Here is a 22982-nt window from a genome sequence, read left to right as displayed (position 1 = left end):
GGAAGTGTGTATTTAGCTGGAATAAAGGCAAGCTCTGGGGCTGTCTGCAGGCATGTGCACCAAACAAATAGGCTTTATAGTCCTCGAGCGCCTTTGTTTGCTCCCAGTTTGGACAAACATTCTTAGAGAAGAGCACATCGGGAATTTCATATATAACTCTCAATTAAATTGACTTGTGCAAAGCTTATTTATATAAATGAGAAAATTAAAACCTTTTGGTTCGAGGAGTACACAGCACTAAGTAAAACTAATGATTTATTGTTCCCAAATTAAAACCATAAGTGCACGCACTACAATTGAGCTGTAGTGGTTCTTTGTTCCAACACTTTCATGCTGCTGAAAGATGACAATTTATAATCTTTGAATGAAGATTTGTCTTTGCTCTAGGTATTTATTGTATAATTAGCCCATCTATGAACAAACCCGCTGCATGTTAATTCCAGTATTCCTCAAACGTGAGTATTTGTCTGGGTGCTGCTCACGTGTCAGAAATGTCTATGCAAATTATTTGAGATTAATACAAATTGTTTGTTTTCTTTACTTGTCACTAAATGTCACGGGGAAGTTTTGAAACAATGGGTTTTTTTTTTTATACTCAATCATGAAAGTGTGTGAATCACATCCAGAGAATTCCAGGGAAATATCAGCTCTGCTGTATTTCAGCCTTTGCTTTGGCTTGTGTTGAAATCTGTGTCCCCACAGTCCCTTCTGTGCAGCTTTCCTGGCACTGACAATTATCACACAAATAACTTCATTTGTAATGTGGTTTCTTTCAGCCCCTTTGGTTAAATGTGGAGAGGCTCAGCAGAGCTGCTCAGGGTGGAGGGGCAGGAATATATTCCACATTTAGAGTTGATCTGCATCACAGAGCTTAAAAGTGCTGCTCTTCCTTTTGGGCAACTCAGAGCTGGTTTTTGCCCCTTGCCAAATATTTATGGCCAAACCCTGATTTTTGCTGCAGGTACCAGTGCAGTTTTTCAGAAGTGCCTTTAAATGCTTATTTTTAGATTTATTAGCCTTTACAAGCAGACTTTAGAAACTCATGTCCTGTCATACTGCGTGGACAGAAATTGTATGTTCTAAGTCTCACCTTAGATTTTTAATAAACACTCGTTTTCTTTGTACTTTTTCACTTCCCATTAGTCTATTTCTCAATTAAACAAACTCAGTTGCATTCTGATATTTGATATATGTTTGTTCCAGATGTTGGTGTAAGAACAGAAAAGGTTAAAAATTGGCACAGCTCTGACACAAGGCATTGAATTGATTATTTGAGGAAGGTGCAAACCACCTGCAATTGCCAGTAAAATACCTCTGTGCAGCAAAGGTTTGCCTGCTCCTGGTCTGTGTGTGCTCCATTTGTGACTTGTCCCAATGAAAGAGGAATTCCAGGAGTGCCAGAAAAAACACTGCTTGCTGCAAAGCTTCGGAATAATTTAATTTAATTATTTTATATCCTGTCTGATAGTGAAATTCTTGGGAAATTGAAACAATTCTTTGCTGCAGCATGAGAAAAGCCCCACTGATGGGGGAGAGGCTGCCGTAATTTCCAGTGTGAATTCAGATTTTCAAAGAATTAAGCTGGAAGATAAAAGATTACTTTTGAGCTCAAATTCCTGGAAATGTCCCTCTGGGCTTAAATTAATCTCATCTTGGAACTTGATACTGATGTGAGAGGTGTGTGACCCAGAAATGAGGGGGGAAAATGGGGTTTGCATTTTCAGACCGTGTTTGTTCCTGTAACTTCAAGGGCATTTTAAACTTGGAAAAAAAAAATGACCATATGTGTATGTGGAATAAGCAGCACAGGGATGGCAAATCTCCAGCAAGGATCACTTGTCTTAGAAAGTCCTATCTCCCAGCACACTGGGAATGGTGGGAGTGGAGACTGGGAGCAACGTTAGGGATCCCAGATACGGATCCAAACCTGCCCCTCTAAACGCTGCTTTTGTGATAGGTGTGGGACAGAAACACTGGTTTATTAAATAGGCAAATAAATTACTGAGGGCTGACCCCAGCTGAGGCTTTATCAGTGCTGCCCTGCTGGTGAACTCTGAGGCAGAGCTTTGCCGTGGAATTCAGCATGTCGTCACTTTTTGGGTGGAAAGAGTTAACGCCGCGCTCGGGAGCTGCAGGGAGGCACAAGACCTGTGCAAAGCTGTGATTCCTCGGGAAGAGCCTTGCAGCACAGCATCCAAACTGATCATTTTTTTCAGCTTTTTAATTTTTTTATTTTTTTTTTTATAATTTCTTCCTTACTGTAAAGCTGTCTCGGAGCTCCAGGAAAACGTAGAAGTCATTCCACGAGGGAGAAATCCGGTGAGCGAGCAGGGGGGATGCTGCTCCCTGGGCTGTGTTTTTGCAGCTTCCCTAATCTTGACAGCTCTAGTAGTTGCCCCTGGGATAGAAAGAACAAAAAAAATTCAGAACAGTCCATAAAGTTCCCGTTGGTTTGAAAGCAAAACCATCTGCTGGAGCCACAAAGAGCCTGTCAGGGAGTTCAATAACAGGAAAGCCTGCAGTTGATCAGCTGTGCCCTCTGGAACAGGCAGGAGGATTTAGTGGAGGGAGCCAGGGGATGTGGGGAACATCAGGGCAACAGCAAAACGTGTCAGAAGAAGGGTTTGTTTCTTTGGTTTCAAATATAGAGCTTTAAAGTTGGGCACTGTGGTTTCATATTCAGATTTTCCTGGGAATCCTCAGGTGTTTGTGACCCAGGAAGGGGGTGGGGGTGTTCTCTTTGGTGTGGACTAGACAGACACATCCCAAAGTTGTTGACTTAGGTCTGACATGGCTGCAATGGAGCAGTTGAAGGCAGTTTTTATATTGTCTGAAAACTGGTGAAGAGACACTGCTGAACCAGGGGCTGTGGAGGGCTGTGTGCAGGGAGTGTGGCAGATCATGGAAGCATGGGATGGTTTGGGTTGGAAGGGACCTTAAAGATCATCTATTCCACCCCCTGCCATGGGCAGGGACACCTCCTACTATCCCAAGTTGCTCCCACTATCCCAGGTTGCTCCTTTTCCAACCTGGCCTTGGACACTCCCAGGGATGGGGCAGCCACAGCTTCTCTGGGCAACCTGTGCCAGGGCCTCCCCACCCTGACAGCCAAGAATTCCTTCCCAATATCCAGTGCATGGTATCTCATGGCTCCGTAGCTTGAGACACTCACTCACACAAGCAGGATGAGATTCCCTTTATTCCATGGATTTCTGCAGCCCCTGTGCTGTTCACGTTCCAGAGACGCCGCTCCGTATTTATGGGTATTTATGCTTTGCCATTAAAACTCCAGTTATTGGGGGGTTTACAGCATGGCTGGAAACATTTGTAGTGGTTGGAAACCTGACACAGAAAGGTCGACCCTGCAATAACACAGTTTTGAAAAATTAATTTGCAAAAAATAATTTTCAAAACTCTGAGTGATTTTAAAATTGTGTGACTGTAAAAATATTTCAGTATTTTAAGAACTTAAGGTTAAAAGGAGAAGAGCCAATGGTTTTTCCCAATGGCTCTATGGATGCATCCAAGTTAAAGAACGGGAATCTTGTCATCCCTTTTGATGTCAACATTTGAGCTCTTTCTGCGCTTCTAGGAAATCTGTTGTCGCAGATTTTAGGAAAATTGCTGTACCAATAACTTATTGAAAAAGTTATTATATTATTCATTTGACAGTGGATCTGATTTTTATTCATTTAACAGCAGATCTGATTTTTCATTTTGTTTTGGCTCTTTTTCAGTGGTGCCACCGGGGAGCCCTGGGCCCATCACCCGGCACGAGTCGTACGACAGCTTGGCCTCCGACCACAGCGGGCAGGAGGACGAGGAGTGGCTGTCCCAGGTACATTTCTGGGGTGTTCCAGTTCAGGAAAACAAGGAATATTAGCCACTGAAAGTAAATTTAACACCTTCCCTCCAAATGGGAAGTAAGCTTCCAACAACCAGGGGTGTTGCTGTGGGTGAAACTCGTTCGCTCCCGGTTTAACGTGGTGTGAGTTTGGTGGCCTCTACATTTTAAACAAATTAGATAAAAACAGACAAAGCCCCATCATTACTGACACAGTCACGTCTTTGGGAAGCTCAGGATGAAGTGGGAAGTTTCAGTTGGCAGCAGCAAGTTACCCCTCTCCCTCTTTCTGCTGACAGACGTGGATAAAGGAGGTTGGCTTGGCAAAATGACTTTTGGGTGGTGACTGTGCTGCATTTTACCATAAAAATGGTTTACTTCCTTCCTTTTCTGGTTATCTGCATTTCCTGCTGATAATTCCTGTGAGTTATAGCTAGATATAAACACTGTATTGCTTTGAAATCATCCTGCTTGGTGGAATATTTTTATATGAGGTCAGATCTTTGTGTTTTTATCCATTCTTGCTTTGTCTCAGTCAGTGAAGCTCCTCTTTAAGAACTCAGTAAATACTTGACCATTTGGCTCAAAACAGAAGTTCAGTTTAAGAATGTAGGTCATGAATAATACACTGAGAATTAGTTTCTGTTAGAAATAAAAGGTTAGAGCTAAATAAATAAATAACATTTACAAATGCTTTGGATTTGCTGAAGCAATTACAAGGTACCTGATCCATGGAATTCATCCTGACAAATTAGGTGGGTTTCCTTTGGTTTAAGAACAATGTTGTTATGGGAGTGATGCATTAAATGTGTTGCTGGGGTGTATGGCATAAATATGAAATATTCATGGATGGGATTTGCTTCTCCCGCTGGTGAATAAATCATACACAGCTTTCTCCTAAAATGAGAGGTTAGGCCTCCACCTGTCCAGGAGCACATTCACGGGGGAATCCTGCCATGGGAATCCACTTCCCTGGCCTGGGGTTCCAGCTGTGGCTGCACATTGAGACATCTCATTTGTCTGTGCTGGGTCTAATTTCTCACAGCACAAAGGTGGTGGAACAACTCAGTCAGGGCAGTCAGCAGGACTTCTGTCCCTGAGCTCACTGGGCAAGATCTCAGCTGTAGTTTTCCACCTCTCCAGTACTTTTTGGACAGTTATTTTACTCTTCTGGTGACTTTGTGGTATAGCAGAAAACCACAGGAAAAAGAGATTAAGGTAAATCTACCTTATGGGTGTCTTTATTACTAATTCTTGGACGATAAAAGGTGTCAACGGAACTAAAGACCTCTTGAACTTCATCACACCCATCCCTCTGAAAAAGCATATTTAAAAGGCAAAAAAAAAATAAAAAAAATTCCCAGTTGATGTCACAGAAGGCAGATGATTCCAAGGATGCTTCCAGAATGTTTAATTTTTGCTGAGTGAAGGGGCGGTGACAGCCCTCGGAGCACGAAGGCGCTGCCGCTCCCCGAGCAAAGCCACTTCAGATTAAGCCCGAAGTGCAAGTGTGCTTTTCAGAATTAAAGTGTTGTTATCAACAGTAACAGCATGCAGCGAAAAAACACCGCCCTTCACTTCAACTTTTCAATTAGAACAGTGGGTAATGTGTGCTGTCAGTGGGAAGTAGATACAATATGTTTGTCCTGCACACAACAGGAGAGTGAATAGGAACATCTGGCCGTAGCCTCAGTAAAATTGCAAAGGCATCTGTTTACCTCTCGGCTCTGTGACACTGATGGTTTCAAGCTTAAAATATACAGATTACTTTATCTGTGGCCTAATTTACACTGCTACATAAAAGCCACTTGCCTCAGAAACGGCTGCAGCCAAGCTGAGTTAGGCTGAGAGAAATGCAGGGATGGAAACAGCGCTGCCCAGGCTGGGGGGTTGTTGTCTTTCACCAGCATCCAGCGTTTCAAACTGCCTCTTAAAGCTTGACAATCACTGCTGGTGGACATCTCTGCCATGTGTACACAAAATCTGTTTTCCTGAATTCCCTCACTGAGTTGCATTTCTGCTGTTTGTTATTTTAGCAGAATTGATAGGAATTTAATAGTCTTTTTTTGGTCTTAAAAGTGTGAGTTCGCCAGGGCTTAATATTTTCATTTCATGTTTCCTTTTTCTGATTTTTAAAAGCTCTTTTTGATTTTTGGTGGTATGTTGTACGATCTTTCCAGCTTTAATGATTCTATTCTATAATTACAGAAGTTCTATGCTTTGTTTACCTATTTAATTACAAGGCCTAATTTTCCAGTTACCATCTTAAATTTTCATGGTTGTTTGCAGTCCTACAGTTGCCTTATTTAATACTTTATCAGAATTGCTGCTCATCACGTTTAAAGTTATCAGTGTGAAAAGACATTTTTAAAATATTTTGGATGCTTCATTCACTGAAACAACTTATTTTTCCAAAGTACCTATCCAGACTTTCACAGGGAGCAAGCACCCAGAGGAAAACTTGAATATTTGAAGTTATTGTTAGACACACCACAGGAATTCTTTGTGCCTTTTGGAAGCAGCCTTGGAGCTGTGAAGCTTTTGTCTCTCTGCATGTACGTGCAGTAAATATCCCAAATATGCCTATTCTGTAATATTGGGCAGTTGTTCACTGCACACAAGCACCCCACCTCTGGTTTAATTGTCAGAGTTTTGGTTAAATGAGTATATTTGTGTGTGGCTGCCCTTCTGTTGCACACCCTTGTTTGTGTTACGTGGTGACAACACGACCCGGGCTCATCCCAGGGCCCTTCCCATCGCTCTCGGTTACAAACCTTGTGCTTCCCAGCAAGATGCTCCCTGCCAGCCATCTCCTCACATGTGCCAACAGGAATTATGAGCTTGGATTTGAAATCCAGCTCGCTCTGTGTCCGTGGGAAGCAGCGCTGTTAAAGGTGTGAACTTCCACAAAGCAGCTGCAATGAGATTCCCAAAAGAGCATCCCTTGGCCCTGGTCGGGATGGGATTTTCCCTGGCTGCTCCATGCAGATTTAGGCAGGAATGTGTTCCCCTGTTGGTTACACCACAAGGGCAGCTTCGTTGTGTTCGAGTTAGAGCACATATTTCATCATGGCAAGGGGAGGAATGAGCAGGAGCAGGTGAGGGGATGGCCAGGATGGAGCGTCAGTCTTCAGAACAATTTAAGAACCGGGGTTCAGTGTCCTCAGGCTGGAGGTTCATGGGCTTTCAAGGCTCTGCCAGAAGCTCTTGGCTTTGGCTAACACATCTTTTCTCTAGCAAAGACATTCCAGACTTTCCCTTGTTAGACCCTCCTCCAGATGGACGGCTCCGAACACCCTTTTCCCTTGAACACGGCCGGGCTCCGGGCGCTCAGCATTCGGAGGGAACCACTCATTGCATTAATCATTTCCCACATTCCCTTCCCACAGGTCGAAATAGTGACTCACACGGGGCCCCACCGACGCCTGTGGATGGGCCCCCAGTTCCAGTTCAAAACAATCCACCCCTCGGGCCAAACCACCGTCATCTCCTCCAGCTCGTCGGTGCTGCAGTCGCACGGCCCCAGCGACACCCCCCAGCCGCTGCTGGACTTCGACACGGACGACCTCGATCTCAACAGTCTCAGGTAAAAACACAACCCCTTCCCAAGCTGCTTCACGTTCGTTGTGTGAATAACTCGCCTCCTGCTTAAACGGGGCCATCTGTGCAGGATGTGTCACAGCTTTCACCAGGCTTGGCCAGATGAAAGTCTCAGAAGAGCGCGTGACTCACCCACAGTAAAAACCCACGCAGGCCAAGCAGCTCAGGTTCCTTTTGCTGCCCCTTCTTGGGCACACGACAGGGAAAGACAGGACAAAGCCTGGTGGCCTTGCTCAGCATCCTCTAATAAATCCATTTTCTCAGCCATGAGTGGGAGCTTTGTGCCCTGGATTTAGATGCTGACTATCAGCGGTCAGTGTGTTGGAACAGTAAGTGAACTTCTGGAATGTTTTCCTGCTCCCTGGTTTTTGGGTTTTTTCCCCTTCCTTTGGTTCCTTCCCTGTAATTCTTTTTCATGTATTTGATTCATCGGGTTTTGGACATTGGCTGATTTGGAACTGGGGGCAGGGGCTGGGCCTAGGGAAGGGAAGGAAGGAGAGTGAAGGCAACTGTGGGTTTGTATTTGCTGGTGGTTTGTAGAAGAGCTTTATGCACCATGTGTTTGTGTCCAGGACCTCTAGATTTAACAAGTTTCCATGCTTCTGACTCCTCATGTGATTTGGAGTCCAGAGTTCTGTGGTAGGGACTTGGATGGTTTGGGACTCTGTCTGAAACTCTTAGCAGTAAAATAAGAGAGATGGATATTATGACTAATCCCGTTAAAACTGGGCAGACTGTCCTTGGACTGGAAATCCATGGGTTTGAAATGTGTGATTTCTCCTTGTTTACAATTATTGCCATGAGTAAGGATATGGCTGTCAAACATATTATTTTTTATTGTATATCTGTGTGTGTATGAAGAAAGAAAACTGAAATAAAAAATACTCATGTGGATCTGTGTTACAAAAGGGGTGGGCAATTACAAATGAGTCTTTTCTCCTAAAGTGACAACACCTGCTGTTGAGGAGGTGATGGAGGCTTTTTAAGCAGCTTGGGTGGGGTGAGCTTTTCCCTTTGAGGCTCCCTGAGAGCTCCCATCTGAGCCATGCCTTGGGAATACTCCCTTTGTGTAAGTCTCAAAAAATACTAATATGGATCTGCATTACAAAAGGAATGAACAACTATAAATGAGTCTTTTCTCCTAAAATTACCAAAAAAAAATGCTGCTGTTCAGAAGGGGAAGGAGGCTTTTTAACCTGTTTGGGTAGGGTGAGCTTTTCCCTTTGAGACCCCCTGAGAGCTCCCATCTGAGCCATGCCTTGGGAATACTCCCTTTGTGTAAGTCTCAAAAAATACTCAGGTGGATCTATGTTACTAAAGTAGTGGGCAGTTACAAACGAGTCGTTTCTCCTAAAGTGACAACACCTGCTGTTGAGGAGGTGCTGGAGGCTTTTTAAGCAGCTTGGGTGGGGGGGAGCACTTCCATTTGAGGCTCCCTGAGAGCTCCCATCGGGAACACTCCCTTTGTGTGAGTCTCAGTCCATCTCCAGATGGATTCTCCAGATCTTGGGAGAAGGGAAACCAAAGTTTTAGACAGCTTCGAGCACATTTCGAGACAAACAGTCGATGGTTGATGGCTCCAGCTGGTTGAGGGCTGGGCTCAGGCCTGGCTGTGCCCCGAGGTGACCGTGTGTGTCCCGCAGGATCCAGCCGGTGCGCTCGGAGCCCGTCAGCATGCCGGGGTCACCGCGGCCCGCCGCCGACCGCAGAGGGGTCTCCACAGTCATCGACGCTACTTCAGGTAGGAACACCTTCATTTCTGGTTTTCTGTGGTGTTCATCAACCTGCTGGTTTTTTTCCTCTGGTAAATGTTCACTAACCATTGCCACAGACTTGAGGGGTATTGTGATTTTCAGTCAGTGTTCATCAACCTGCTGGTTTTTTCTCTGGTAAATGTTCACTAACCATTGCCACAGGCTTGGGGGGTATCGTGATTTTCAGCTGCACACCGGAGTAAGTGCTGTTATACAAATACTCACTGAGTGCTGCCATAATGAGGACTTGTTGTTTTTTGGGTTTTTTTCCCCTCTTACCACTCAAATGTGAAGTCGCAGCGTTGTGGTAAGATCTGGACACACTGTTTACGTGAGGTTTAACACGAGCTCTAGAATGCTAAAATCTGCCTAAACTAAAAAGCAGAACATTTACAAATACTAACACTGAACTGCTTTTATTAATGAATGCCCGAAGCAGAGAATATTACAGTTCCATCTCATTTATAAAAGAGCTTTCATTGAAATGTAATCATAAATGTAATTGATTTCTGTGAACAGTCAGGACAACAGGAGAGTTTATCTGATGTTTGTGTAATGGGCACATTTTCACTACTCTGCTCTGAAGGAGTGTGTAAATTTAATACCACAGTGGTTATGTTAATATCAACACAGTAATATATGTACTATAAAGTTCTCTTTTTCCCCTCAGTGGTGGGGTGTAGCCTGTCTAAAGAAACAAGGGCAGCAGAGCTTTATATTCCAGTGCAGCTGTGCAGCATCTGAGGGTCCACACAGCAGGATTTTGTCAAATAAAATCTCTCACAAGTAGAATTATTAAACACACAGCATTAGTCAAACAGTCAAGTCAGAGAGGATTTTAATCTTTAGCGATTTGAAAATCCCTGGAGGCTGCTGATTGGATTGAGGTTAAACTGTAAAGAGAGACTGTAACACATACAGAAACAGGGTTCTGAAGGGTGGTTTAAAGAGAGTTAAAATAAAAGCTCCTGTTTCAGACTCTGCTATTGATATAAATGCTGAGTCCAAGACACTCCATTGTTTGCCAAATGAATTTATTTGGGTATTGCAGGGTATTTCTTATATGTGTTTATAACTGAGTTCGATAATAACCACGTTTACTTTGGATATTGAGAATTGTCATTATAAATTCCATTTTCAAATATTTAAAAGTCATTAAATTAATTCACATTGAGCTTAGACAAGCATCTGATGCTGGTTGTTTAAGGGGAATTTTGTTTCTTTTACTACAAGACAGAGTAATTTTGAAAATAATTGTTTGATCCAGAAGAGAACATCGATGCATCCATTATGATTTTTTTTTTTTGACTGGTTCATCTATACCTGATAGCCCTGAAAGGTTACAAGTTTGAATCACAGGAGTGCTTCTGTCTGTGTGTGTGACACTGGAGATTCAGAGTGATTAATGGCAGAGCTGTTCCTCCCTATCAGCTGGTACAGAAAGAGCTATCAGGATTATCAGGGTGGGGAATTTTCCCTCTTGTGTAGGGGCAGTGCCTTTACCTGTGACAGGGATGTGTAATAATTCTGAAATATGACCATTCTGAAACTGTTATTCTACCTCCAGTAGAAGCAATGAACACATAGGACTTGTAGCTCTTCCATGCTAAACAACTTTTCCTGAGGTGTGGATGGAGCTTTAATATGAACTGGCCCATGTGAAGGTGATGAAGCTCCATTTTTAATGCCTTTAACATATGTGTCCATATTACAGTTGCCACAGTCCATTGTATAAGTTTTTAGGATGCTGAAGATATATTTACTGTACAGCAGTGACTCAGTTTTGTTGTAGCACCTCATAAGTTTCTTATAAACAATACATGGGGTTTGTAAGGCACATGCTGATGGCAGGGATTTATTTACTTCACTGCCAGACAGGTTGGATTTGAATTGACTTTTGATTCAGGGGCTTCACCATCTATTATCAGTTTTTGTATTGCCTGAGCCCTGTCCTTTCCCATGCAGAAATTAGGGCAAACTTTAGATTATGTGTGATGGTGCAGGGCTGTGAATTCTGCTACAGAGTAAAGGAGACACAAGGAAAAACCATACACTGTGTTCTGAGACTTTGAGATGTTCTTGTACCAGGGCCCAGCAAAGTAGAGTATTTTATGCTGATTTTTTTTCTCTTCCCATCTCTGAGATGTGCAGAAAATGACACTGAGCTCAGCTCTGAATGTGAAGGTTTTATTTAAACACTGCTCATGCACACCATTGCATTTTGGTGCTGCAATGATTCCCATTTCCTGCTGTTCCCAGGGCGTGCCCCGAGTGGCTGATGTTCTTTATGGAAAATACATTTCTAGGTTTGAAGGACTTTTTTTAAGTAGGTCATAAATTTTTCCTGCCTGAGCTGACCCAGGAAGTGATTCTTCAGCTCTGACCTGTGATTTGAGCCCGTTGCACTTTATGAAGATGCTTATCTGGAGGTTTCATTGCCTGTTGCTTGGAGATACAACCCATGTGGCGCCTCTGCTTATCTGACTCATCACTTCTTCTTCCTAGCAAAAGATTTCAAGTACATGTTTATCATCTCCCATTATCCTCCTGCCATTCTTGATGGCTTCCTTCCTTCTCCCCCCGTTGGTGACAACTCTGTTGTTGCATTTAATAAGAAATTTATGTGCCTTTTTTTTTTTAATCATGATTTTCACATCTGTAAAACTGGGGTTGTGCTTATGACAGTCAGGTAATTTTCAAAAATCTGCCTTTAAGAAGTATGTCATGGGTTTTAGATTTCCTTACAAAACTAATGCTGTTATCAATAAGGAAATTTTGCAATGCTATTTTAACTTGGATGGTTGTTTTTATAACCATTCCTCGGATAAATTAAAAAAAAAAAGGTATATTTCAATATGGCAGGTTATCTCAACTCAAAATTCTCCTGAGGTATTCTTCTCTGGTTCATTTTTTTAAAATCAAATCTTGAAGGGAAGTTTGCAAAGCTGCAGTCACCTAAAGCTACTGGACATTTGTCCCTCAGTGCACACATTTTAGTCGTGTGCATCGTGGAGAGAATATACCCTGAAGGATTAAACACGCTGTAATTCCAGCTGCTGTTCCAGATTGCCAGTTGGAGATGTTAAAGGGACAACACTGAGTTTAAATCTGTATAAAGCAGGAAGCTTTTACTGATAATGCAGCAGGAGAGCCAGTGCTGTGCAGGCAGTAGCTGCTGACTGTGTGTCAGGAGTGTCTCTGTGTCCGTCCTTCCCAAAGTGTGCTCTGGCTGTGACACAGCTGAGGTGAGCCTTAGTAAGTCAGGTTGTATTTAAGACTTTATTAGACACCAGAGATGAAAGAAAAGCCTTAAAGGGGGCTCCATGTGCAGGAGATGCTGCAGCTGAAGGTCACACCTTTTACACACCCAAACCAACCAACCCTGCACCACAATCTGTGGTGTGACCAGAAAAGTTGGTGCTGAATGACCTGTCCTGTGTTTCAGAAAACCACCCTGCAAGCAGGATTTGGGAATCTTGCATTACAGGTGTGCATTGAATGCTCTTCCTCTTTTTTTGCTGTGCATTAGATCTGATCTTGGGCCAGCTGAGCAGAGCTACAGGATAGTGGGGACTAATGTAGAAAATATGAGCATAGGCCAGACATGCAGTTGAGTATTTCCAGGCACCTTTCTGAATGTTCATGCTATGGCCTGGGGAGGAGTGATGCACATCATATGTGTTCCATACCTGAACAATCAAAGCTGATAGAGCTCCATGAATAATCCATAATACAGAAATTAAGGGTGTAGGGAGGCTGGGATACCTGTACAGACAACTCTGAGCGTTCAGAGCTAGAGAACCCCCAGGGAAAAGGTTTGCAGCAGTTCCTGAGCACAGTGGATGTGCTCACACAGCTGCACTGAGTGTGTGGGCAAGTGTTGCCCTCAGACTGCAGCACATGTGTGGGCTCAGGTGTGCTCAGTGAGTCAGCCCTGCTCAGCTAAGGGAAGTGGCTGCATTTGTGTGTATGAAAAGTTGTGTTTATTCCCTCACACAAAGAGGTTTTGGACACCCAGCAGCCAAATAATGACTTGGTTGCATCATTGGTGGTGTAGGAGAACGTTGACAAAGAAGTTGTCTGATCTCTTTTTTTGCATCAACCTTTTCCTGCTTGGAGGAGATCATAGAATAGAATCTTTGTTTCTTTCTTGCTTGGGACCAAAGCAGAAGTTAGAGTGGGAAGGATTTTAATGAATGGTATTATTTAATGAACAAAATTAAATTTGTAGGAGAAAAAGATCCTGAGGAATTTTTTTCCCCCCTCTTTGATTGTGTGTGGGGTGGAGGGCACCTTAATGTTCTCATCTGAAACCTGGCTGTGCTTCTTAGGGATGCACATAATTTTTTAATGAAGCTTGTTTATTACTGTTGTATGAAACTCTGACAACACTAAGCTCTCTTCTGGTTACTTCAATCAATGCCCACTTAAAATCAGCTTGTAATTTAGTACTTCCCTTTCTTTTGTGTGCGACTGGCTGGTCATGGACAGATAACTCTGTGCCTGCAGAGGGTTTAATGAACAGGAGGATTGACTTGGGTTCTGTGGGGGAGGGAATTGGCCTCCCCTCCCTCCCTGCTGCCTTCGAAGGCCGTTTCATTGTTCATCCCCACACCTGGGAGACAGGGACCACGGGACAAATCCTTACTGTCCAGCAGTGCTCTCTTCCCTTGGAATTGAATCAACACTTGTGCTGTCACACCTTAAACCAGCCGAGCTCTTCTCTGTTGTCTGCACAATCAAATATTCATTGCCCAGCCCTGCACAGCACAAAGTGCTGCCTGGCAGCAGCTCAGTCATTCAGGTAGTAAAGATGTGGGAATGCAGCTGGCAGATGAAGTCACCGACATTACCAATTCCCAGGCTGTCCTTCCTGCCACAGGCAATCACTGGCAGGCCTGGGCCGTGCCTGGTTTCCCATCCCAGGCTCTGGAAGGGCCCGGGAATGTCACGGATGCTTGAGCTGCTGTGCCTGAGTGGAGCCGGGCAGGGCTGGAGGGTCCTTGTTGCAGAGAGATGAAATCAATAGTCCTTGACCTCAACCTGTAATTACCTGGCTGGGATAAAGGTGGGGCAGGTAGAGATTGCACTCAGTATAATGCTGAGCTTTGAAGCCCAGGGAGAGGTTTGGCCCTTGGTCTGTTCCTCACAGCAATTGAGAGGTTTTAATAATGGGCAGAGAACAAGCTGCTCTTAGAGGGCATCACCTGTTCAGCAACACAAAAATGTACCCAGCACTGCTTGGTTTGGATTTCTGCATCCCCTCAGCTTAAAGTTAAGTGAGTTTAAGTTGTGGTTCTTTCCTGGAGTAACTCCTGTGCCAATTCTGTTAATACATCTATTTAAAATGCTTATTATGTTACTGATTTGCATAAGTTTATGCATTATTCCTTGACTAGTGACAGCCTGTGGGATATGTCAGGTATCTGTTTCCTCAGTGCAATAGCACACACTCACGTGTGCTCCTGCTCTCTCCATCCTGCTCATCTGCCTTGCTAAGCATGTGTGTGCATGAGCTGCATAATGCAAAATTCTGGTACTTAGAATGTTTTCAACTTGATTTATTTCATCTAATTTGAGAAAATGTTATCTGATGATTTTTGAAGAGAGCCTTAAGACAGAAGTGACTTCAACAGGCTCCAGGATGCCAAAGCAGTGTACATGATTACATCCAGAAACAGCTATGCCCTATAGACTGGGGAGAGATGTGAGGAGAAATTAAAATGACCTGACACTACTGACTGGGCACTTGCTGCTGGATCATTGCCTGGGCTGGGAAAAGACTCAGCTGCAGGGAGACATGGAGTAGCATTAATGTCTTGAAACACCAGTGGGTGTTTTCTCCAGGCAGGAGAAGTACAGTGGAGAGAGGACAAGCATGGGAGCAGTGACTGAAAGGCAGCAGAATCGTTATATACTGATTTAATTTCCCTCTCTGGGATGGTTGTGGGTGGTTTAGTCGGTTCTGGAGGTGGGAGCTCACTCTGCACAGCACAAGGTAGTGATGGGGGGCTGTTACTCCTCATCCAGTTTGCCTTTGGGGCAGCTGAGGAGGCTCCCAGTAACTGAAGCAGTTCATCCCTTTGAAGGTGGTTGTGCTCCAACACACGAGTGTGTATCAGCTTAAAAAAATAGTGCAATTAACTTCACTGATGGAAGTGAAAATCAAAAATCAACGATTTCTAGACATTGCTGCCTTGAGTTGAGTTTGATTTTAAGCAATTTAAGTTCCTCAAGGTGCCTGGTCACCTCCTCCATCTGGCCAATAATGTGATTTTTGGCCCAGTAGTTCCCGTGTTCTCGATGAAAGCCGAGCTGTGACCTGACCAGCATCACAACCAAACACAGGGGAATGGGGTTTTTCTTCCCCTTACCCGAAGATAAGTTGCAGTGGGGCCTCCAGGGGCCATGATAATGGTCACTGGCACAGTCCTGCTGCTCCCAGACAGTTGTTCTCGTGTCACACAACCCGCTGGGCGCGTGTTCCGCGGGCCATTAATGCAGCCACTGCAGTGTCTCATCACTCAAGTGCTGGGAACTGACTTCCAGTTGGGGAAGCCACCTTCAGCTCACATAATGGTTTGTCAGCTGAAAAACAGCAGCAGGTCCAGCACAGAAGTGCCTTGGGTTTATTTATGGGGGAAAAAAATAATCTTAATATCCTGGGTGTTTTGCACATCACTAGTTCAAACTCACTCCTAATATGATATTGTCTTATATGCCCCTGATTATCTGTCATTAGCAGTTGTTAATGTTGTGTGTAGGTAGCTTTAAAGCTCTGGATAAGTGGAAAGTGTTGATTCTAATCATATCTGACACCACAATCTTCCGTGGAGCAACACATGAGCTGAGATTCCCGACGGGCTCCTGTAGGATACAATATTTATTATAGCTTGAGATCTAAGAGCTCCCAGCTACTGTTAAACTTACAAGAGATCCAGAAACCTCAGTGTCTGTACTTGTGTTTTTAGAGATTGCACAGAAATAACACACCGTGTGGTATTTGTTCATTGACATTTCTGCTCTTTTCCTGCAGTGCTTAAAGGAAGCGTTTTGCAAATCTTTATATTTTTATAAGCCTGTAATAGATTCTAAGCTCATCTATTAATCTGGACTGCTTGAAGTGGCTTTAAAACAGTGTTCTTTGTGCATGTTAAAAGGGGGGTATTTGAACATCCATCTGCAAGTGAATTTTAGAGTTGCTGTTGTTTCAGGGCAAGCTTTCATTTATAAGCAGTTTTCCCAGTTTAGAATAGAGAAATTCTTACTGAGTGATTTCACTAAATTAGGCTTTATTTTTTGAAGTATTTGTTCAACATTTTGCTAAGCAATGTCTGCTAGTTGCTTAGTGAACACTAATTTTTTAGTATTTCCTCATACTACAGATAATATATTCTTTTGTGGGTAATACTTTGTTCTTTAATAATGGAATGTTTGACAGTTAATATTTCCAGAGCCACAAAAACTTGTTGCTTTAAAAGCCACCACAGGTTTAATATCTGATTTTTTTTTAATTTATCTGGCCCAATCCACTGCTCGTGGTAGAAAGACTTTACCTGGATCTTTACTGACATAGCTTTAAACAAGAGCATCACTCCTCACACATGGGGTTTTTTTTTACTGTAATATCAGCAAATGTACCTATTTTCACCATTGTTAATCCAAAATGAGCAGGTTTTAGCAATTGCCCATTGGGGTGTGATAAGGATGAGTGAGCACAAGTGTGAGTTCAGGTGTATGACACACAAAACTGAGCTATTTGGATTGATAGATCCAGTGCCTGACTGATCTGTTTTGAGGTGGAGTTTGATGCTTGGAGGGTGTCACAATCACAGCCTCCTCACCCCGGCTTCTTGCTGAAATAAGGATGTTCTCTGCTGGAAGTAAATATTTATATCCAAGTTGAAATATGGCCTGTTGGTACTTACTTGTGTATATATTTTATTGCCTCGGTGATGTAAGGGGCAAAGAAACACATGGAAAATATTTTGTTTTCCTTAATTATCCACTGCTGTGGAATACCCATTGGCTTGGAGTCGTGGCTCCTCCCCTGCCTTGGACTCCATCCCTGGCATCATCCCAGCCAGTTTTTAATAGTGCTTTATCTGCTGCTTGCACTGCTTTTAACTTTCACTTTTTATTGCAACCCGAGCTAAATTGGGTGCTGGTTACAACCCCAGCTCCGGGTGCAGAGCTCCAAAGAGCCAGAGCTGGTGCCAGCAAGTGTTTGCCGTGGAGAGCGGCCGGAATGTGGGATGAGCCGGGAAGGGGAATGTGGGCTGAGAGGAGCCCCTGTTTGGCACCATCCTCCTCCTCAGCCAGCTCTCATGTGCAAGTAGGTCCTGGCAGTGCCTCCAACTGGGGGGCTCTGACTCCTGAGCACCTCTGGGGACGTCCCACCCAGGAATCACCTCCTTCCAAAAGGAACGTGGAGTCTTGGAATGCGGAGCACGGGAAGCCAGTTATTCCATGTACATAAACCTGCTGGTGCTGCTCCCCTTGGGGAGGTGAAAACAAGCAGGTGGCAGTGGGTAAATGACAGAGAACAGGTTTGGGATTATCAACATCATTAGCAGGGATTTCTCCAGGTGAGAGGCGCTCTGGGAGCACTGAGGCCTGTGCTGTGCAGGGAACGGGCCTGTAAGATGGAGCAGGATCAGGGAAAAGCAAAAGGTGGTGCTATGACTAACATATGTCTTTTTCTGGAGTTTGGCCACAGCTTTAAGGCCTCCGAGTGGATTCCTGGGGCCTTCGTCTCCTATCCCAAACCTGACACAAAAACCTTTCCAAATCTGTTTTCTAAGCTGTGTGACTGTAATAGTCCTATCAAAAACCCCGTGTCCCCAGGTCAGGTGGGGTGCAGGCCCCCTCCTCTCCTGAAATCCCGGGCTTGCCGAGTCTTTCTTCCCTGATATTTCCCTCCAGCAACAGCGGGCAACCATTGGTGCCTCGTGTGTGCCGTGTGGGAGAGCCCGCGGGGGCTCCGGCACAGCTGCTCTCCCTGGAGCTCACATCTGCTCGCAGGAGCGGGCGTTTGTCCCAGGCACAGCTGGCCCTGGCTCTGCACGACCCACCTGGATTGCTGGAGAGCTCATGGAATTCGTGAGGCTTTGGCACCGGGGCCGGAGCTCGCTGGGGAGCCCCGGGTTGGGTTGGAGTGTGTGGGTTTGGTGTCTCCGTCGTTCCCTTCGTGTTGCGTTTCCTCTGCTCCAGGTTGTGATGATGTTGATGGGAGAAAAGCGGCTCAAGAACTGGGATCTCTCTAATTTGTGGCCTTTTTTAGGGCACTACAAATAGTCCTGACTGTGCCCCTCTACAAAGATAGTACCTGCCTAAATTTGCCTTGATACAAAAATGCAGGAGAAGCCACTGTTGCAATCAGAACCTTGCCAGCTCCTTGCAATTCCCCTTCACTGTATTCCCATTAACTGAAAAAGTAGCTCTTCAGACTTTCACCTCTCTTATTTACAGCAGGAATGCTGAGCAAACCACTGTGTGTTCTGCTGTTTGCTCATCACTTAAAATGCATTTTAAAAGCCAACATAATGTCCTCAAAACTTAACTTGTGATTGAATGTCAGATGTAGTAAATGGCCGTGGAACATCTGCAGAGTTTTTGTGTTGCTGGTGGATTTTTTTTCTTTAAGAATCAGAAAGTTGCCATGAAAGAACTTGGAAAAGAAAAGGAATACTCCGGTGTTAGTCTTTTGCTTTTGGTGTTCCTATTTAAGCTCTAAAAAACCACCCAAAATAAACCAAAAGCAGCACACAGTATGCAGTGAAACACTTACAGGGACAAGACATTTTACCACTGAAGTTCAATAAAAAATTCACTGTATCATAAGTGAACCATTTCCCCCTTGATTTGTGTCCAAAATATGAGGAGAAACCTTGCAGCTGCATGTTGCATTTTACAAAAGAACATATGCATGCATTTAAATCATTTACATTTCATCTTTGCTCTCTCTTATTTTAAACCCATATTATGGTGAGTGACAGCCTGTTTGGAAAAGCAAGGCTGAAAGCAAAGTTTAAACTTTGATGCCCAGTAAGCTGAACTGCAAGCAGGGGTTCACCATTTCATTATTTTATTTCAAAGTTTTGGCTTGTGCCTTTTCCTTTCTCTCCAGTGAAACATGTGACTGAAACTTTGGGAATCTGGCTGGCAATAAAAAAAAATTAAGTTCTGCTGCAATTGGTCTGTGCTGGTCCTGCAGATCCATCCTTGGGAGGATGCACAGCCATGTGCTTAAAGATGCTCTGGCTCAGTGAGGCCATTAATTAATTGGTGATCATTAGGGGGTATCAAATATTCCTTGTGCTATAAAACTGGTTTTGCTGGGGGTGAGGAGGGGAAGGTGGAGGGGCACCAGCTCTGCCTGGTGTACTCCCCTGACATGACTGTTCTTCAGCACTTCCCTTCTCTGTGTCAAACTGGCCACTTTTAACTCACCTGCTTTTATAGCAGGGGTTCCACAAAGAATTTGGATTGTGGGTGTGATGTTTTGTTTAGTGCCATCAGCAGGGCAGTGCTCCCCCTCGACTCTGTGTGAACAAATAAAATTCAGCTTTATTGGCCTAGTTATGGCCTTTTAATAACCCTTCAGTGGCACATTGTGCAAGCGGTGAAGTGCTAACGTGTGCTCTGCCACGATGGAACGTGACGGGAGGACACGGATCCGTCCGAGGGGTGGCAGGTGAGGGGGTACAGGAGCCCACCCCCCCTTTTCCAGGGCGAGCTGGGCTCCCAAGTGTAGCAGAAGAGCAGCAGAGGTACCCAAATGATGCTGGGGAGAAGGGTTTGTCACCTTCCCCTCATCCCTGGCTGTCTGTAAGTGTAGATTTGACGCAGTGAGATTCAGAGCTCAAAATACACAGTGACTTTATCCCTGAGAGCTTGCAGAAATTTTTCCGACCTTCCAGACTTTCTAAGAGCTAAACCCAGTGTTCTTCATTTATTTTGCTAGTAAAGACTGACTCATAATTGAGGATATCACGTGGAGGACCTGTTACTTATTTGTCCATCCATCCTTCCATGTTTAAAACCAAGTCGAGAACCTAATGAGGTTACAAAAATATTGCTGATCCTGAAGCAAATACAGTTGGTGAACATATGCTTTGGTTTTACATTTCTGCCTCTAAAAGGTGACATGTCCCGTGTTTGTCATTTAATTTAACATTCTATATATTTTTAAACGGCTGTATGATTTGAAGTCTCCAGATGCCGGGCTTTGTGCTAAACGAGGCTGACAGTTCAGTGATGTGGAAGGCCATTATCTCACCTTTGTGCTTCTAAACTGTAGCCACTTGCCTTTGCCTGCTCAGAATGCATTTGCTGCCTTGCAGCCCAGGAATTTTTAACACCTATTGAAAGCATTAATTAGCTGTGCCATGCTGATGAGCACTCGAGGTGAAAAGCAGGAACTGATGCTGCCCTTCCAGTTTGTGTTTCTCCCCTTGCATGTGCCGGGGGTGCAGTAGGTGACTGATGAACTCCAGCGGCAAAGGCTGACTGGGGTGCTCTGTGCTCTCAAATTTCACAATTAACAACAGTCAGTCGTTTGGTGCTGAGGTGATATGTGCGGTGTGTCAGTGGGAAGGGAGTGGAAGGTGATCCTGTGCCAGTGGCAGCTTGCTGAGATGTTCTTTGGGTGATCCCTGTAATCCAGAATCCTGGAATGCTTTGGGTTGAAGGGACTTTAAAGCCCATCCAGTTCCACCCTCTGCCATGGGCAGGGACACCTTCCACTATCCCAGGTTGCTCCAGCCTGGCCTTGGACACTTGCAGGGATGGGGCAGCCGCAGCTTCTCTGGGAATTCTATTCCAGCACCTCATCACCCTCACATGGAAGAATTCCTTCCTAATATCCAATCTAAACCTGCTCTGGCAGTGTGAAGCCATTTTCCCTTTTCCTGTCACTCCAAGCCCTTGTCTCTCTCCATCTTTCTTATCAGCTCCCTTCAGTTCATGTGGAATTCCAAACCACACCATGGGAAAGACCACTGGATTTTTATACACTCAGTAGAAGCATTTCCCTAAATGCTGTGGTCGCTCACATTGACTAATGAATCCTAAAGGAATATGATTTGATTGAAAAAAGTGATTTAAAGATAAAGCAGTAGCATTGCAGAGGTTTATCTTGAGGTTGATTTGCTCAGAAATGTTACTCCCGTTTTCCAGCAGATTTGGTGATATTGTGTGTTCTCTCCTGATGTTTAGTCACCAGTGGAAGGGATTTGTGTGTTTCCACAGTCTTTGTTAACATAAAACCACCAACACAATGTCTTAGCAGCCAAGAATGCGAGCTCGAAAAACAAAGTTCCATCCCGATGTTTGTGGACTGATATAACCCCGTTCCCGTAAACTGAAATCCCTTTAAGAATGTAGAAGTTCCATATGGTTTGTCCTTTCAAAGGGGAAATTGGTTCCATTTCTGCAGATTATCGTGGTCTCCTTTCAGAGGACAAGGAGTCCCCGGAGAAGTCCAACCCCCACATTCCCCAGGCACACTGGAGCTGCTCCCGAGCTGGGCTGGCCCCTGATGATGCCATGGAGGTGCTTCTGTCCACGTCCCATCCCTCTGTGTGCCTGGAACATGAGGCCATGTGTTGATAAACAGCTCTAAATGGCTCTATCCATAAACCAATAAACCAAAATTCAGGCTTTTGTATCCCATTACCGCCATCCTGAGTCAGCAGGTCTCTCAGACAATCATTTTTCTCCAAACTTGGAAAACAGATAATCATTACTTGGACTGTTAAAGTTCAGTAATACAAGAATAAGCCATAAATATGTCACTTGTATCTTAAAAGCTAACCGGCTAGAAACTCTCCCTCCTGTCTGATCAGGCCTCCAGTGCCTTTGATCACCATTTTCTCCTCTTTCCCAGCACCACAGCGAACTTCTTTAGTTTTCCACGTTTTCCTCTGCCCCTGTGACAGTGTTCTGCTGCAGATTACAGCTGTGCTCAGGCACCATAAGGTTTATATGATTAGTCAGCATTTGGTTTCCATATATAGCAAAAAGTACGTCTGGAGAAAATATTCTTGTACATATTTCCAGGCAATAGGATCAAAGCCCTCTGTAGGTTCTCAGTTTTAATTTATCTCTTCTTGCTTGCTGTCTGAGGAACATCAAACAGAGCCCGTGGTCGCGGGAGGGAAGGGAGGGAGCCCTTTGCTGCGGAGCTTTGGGAGCACCCTTCATCCCAGCCAGCTCCAAATCCTGCCCTTTCTTCCCTCCCCATTGCCCAGCTGTGAACTTTGGGGTTTGTGCCCACGTGTTTCTGCCCAGGTGTGCCTCCTTTTCTTGAATTTTTGTCTCCCCAGTTCTCCCCAGGTCTCCGTCAGTCCCAGTTGCAGCTGCTGGACACGTCTCCCTCCTTTGCCACAGTGTTTTCTGTAGTTCCTGATCCCTGTGTTGGCTCCTCTTCTGCCATAATGTGCACGGTTCATCCTCTTCCAACTAAGAAATGCTTGTTCCCATCTCATCTTTGTTTTTTTTTTTGGTAAATTCCTCCAACTTCTCTTTGTACTCTTAATATCTCTCAGTATTTGCCCTGAGAAGCTGTGGCTGCCCCATCCCTGGAAGTGTCCAAGGCCAGGTTGGATGTGACTTGGAGCAACCTGGGATAGTGGGAGGTGTCCCTGCCCATGGCAGGGGTGGAACTGGATGGTTTTTGAGATGCCTTCCCACTCAAACCAATCTGTCATTCAGTGATTTGCTTCTCCACAAGAAGGCCTTTTTTCTGGTGTCAGCTCCCCAAACTGAAGCTCTGATATCTC

At 44.5% G+C, this 22982-nt stretch overlaps 1 protein-coding gene across 1 annotated transcript in view; it reads left to right on the top strand.

Moving 5' to 3' along the window:
• BCAS3 (BCAS3, microtubule associated cell migration factor) overlaps positions 1-22982 on the top strand; it is a 316591-nt gene that overhangs the window by 127609 nt on the left and 166000 nt on the right. The window contains exons 23-25 of the mRNA XM_017821512.1: positions 3738-3838; positions 7234-7430; positions 9088-9185. Coding sequence (XP_017677001.1) covers positions 3738-3838; positions 7234-7430; positions 9088-9185 — 396 coding nt within the window. The remainder of the gene's footprint in view (positions 1-3737; positions 3839-7233; positions 7431-9087; positions 9186-22982) is intronic.

Source organism: Lepidothrix coronata, unplaced genomic scaffold, assembly GCF_001604755.1.
Source record: "Lepidothrix coronata isolate B3197 unplaced genomic scaffold, Lepidothrix_coronata-1.0 Scaffold91, whole genome shotgun sequence".
NCBI lineage: Eukaryota > Metazoa > Chordata > Aves > Passeriformes > Pipridae > Lepidothrix > Lepidothrix coronata.
This window is presented reverse-complemented; position numbering and strand designations above follow the sequence as displayed.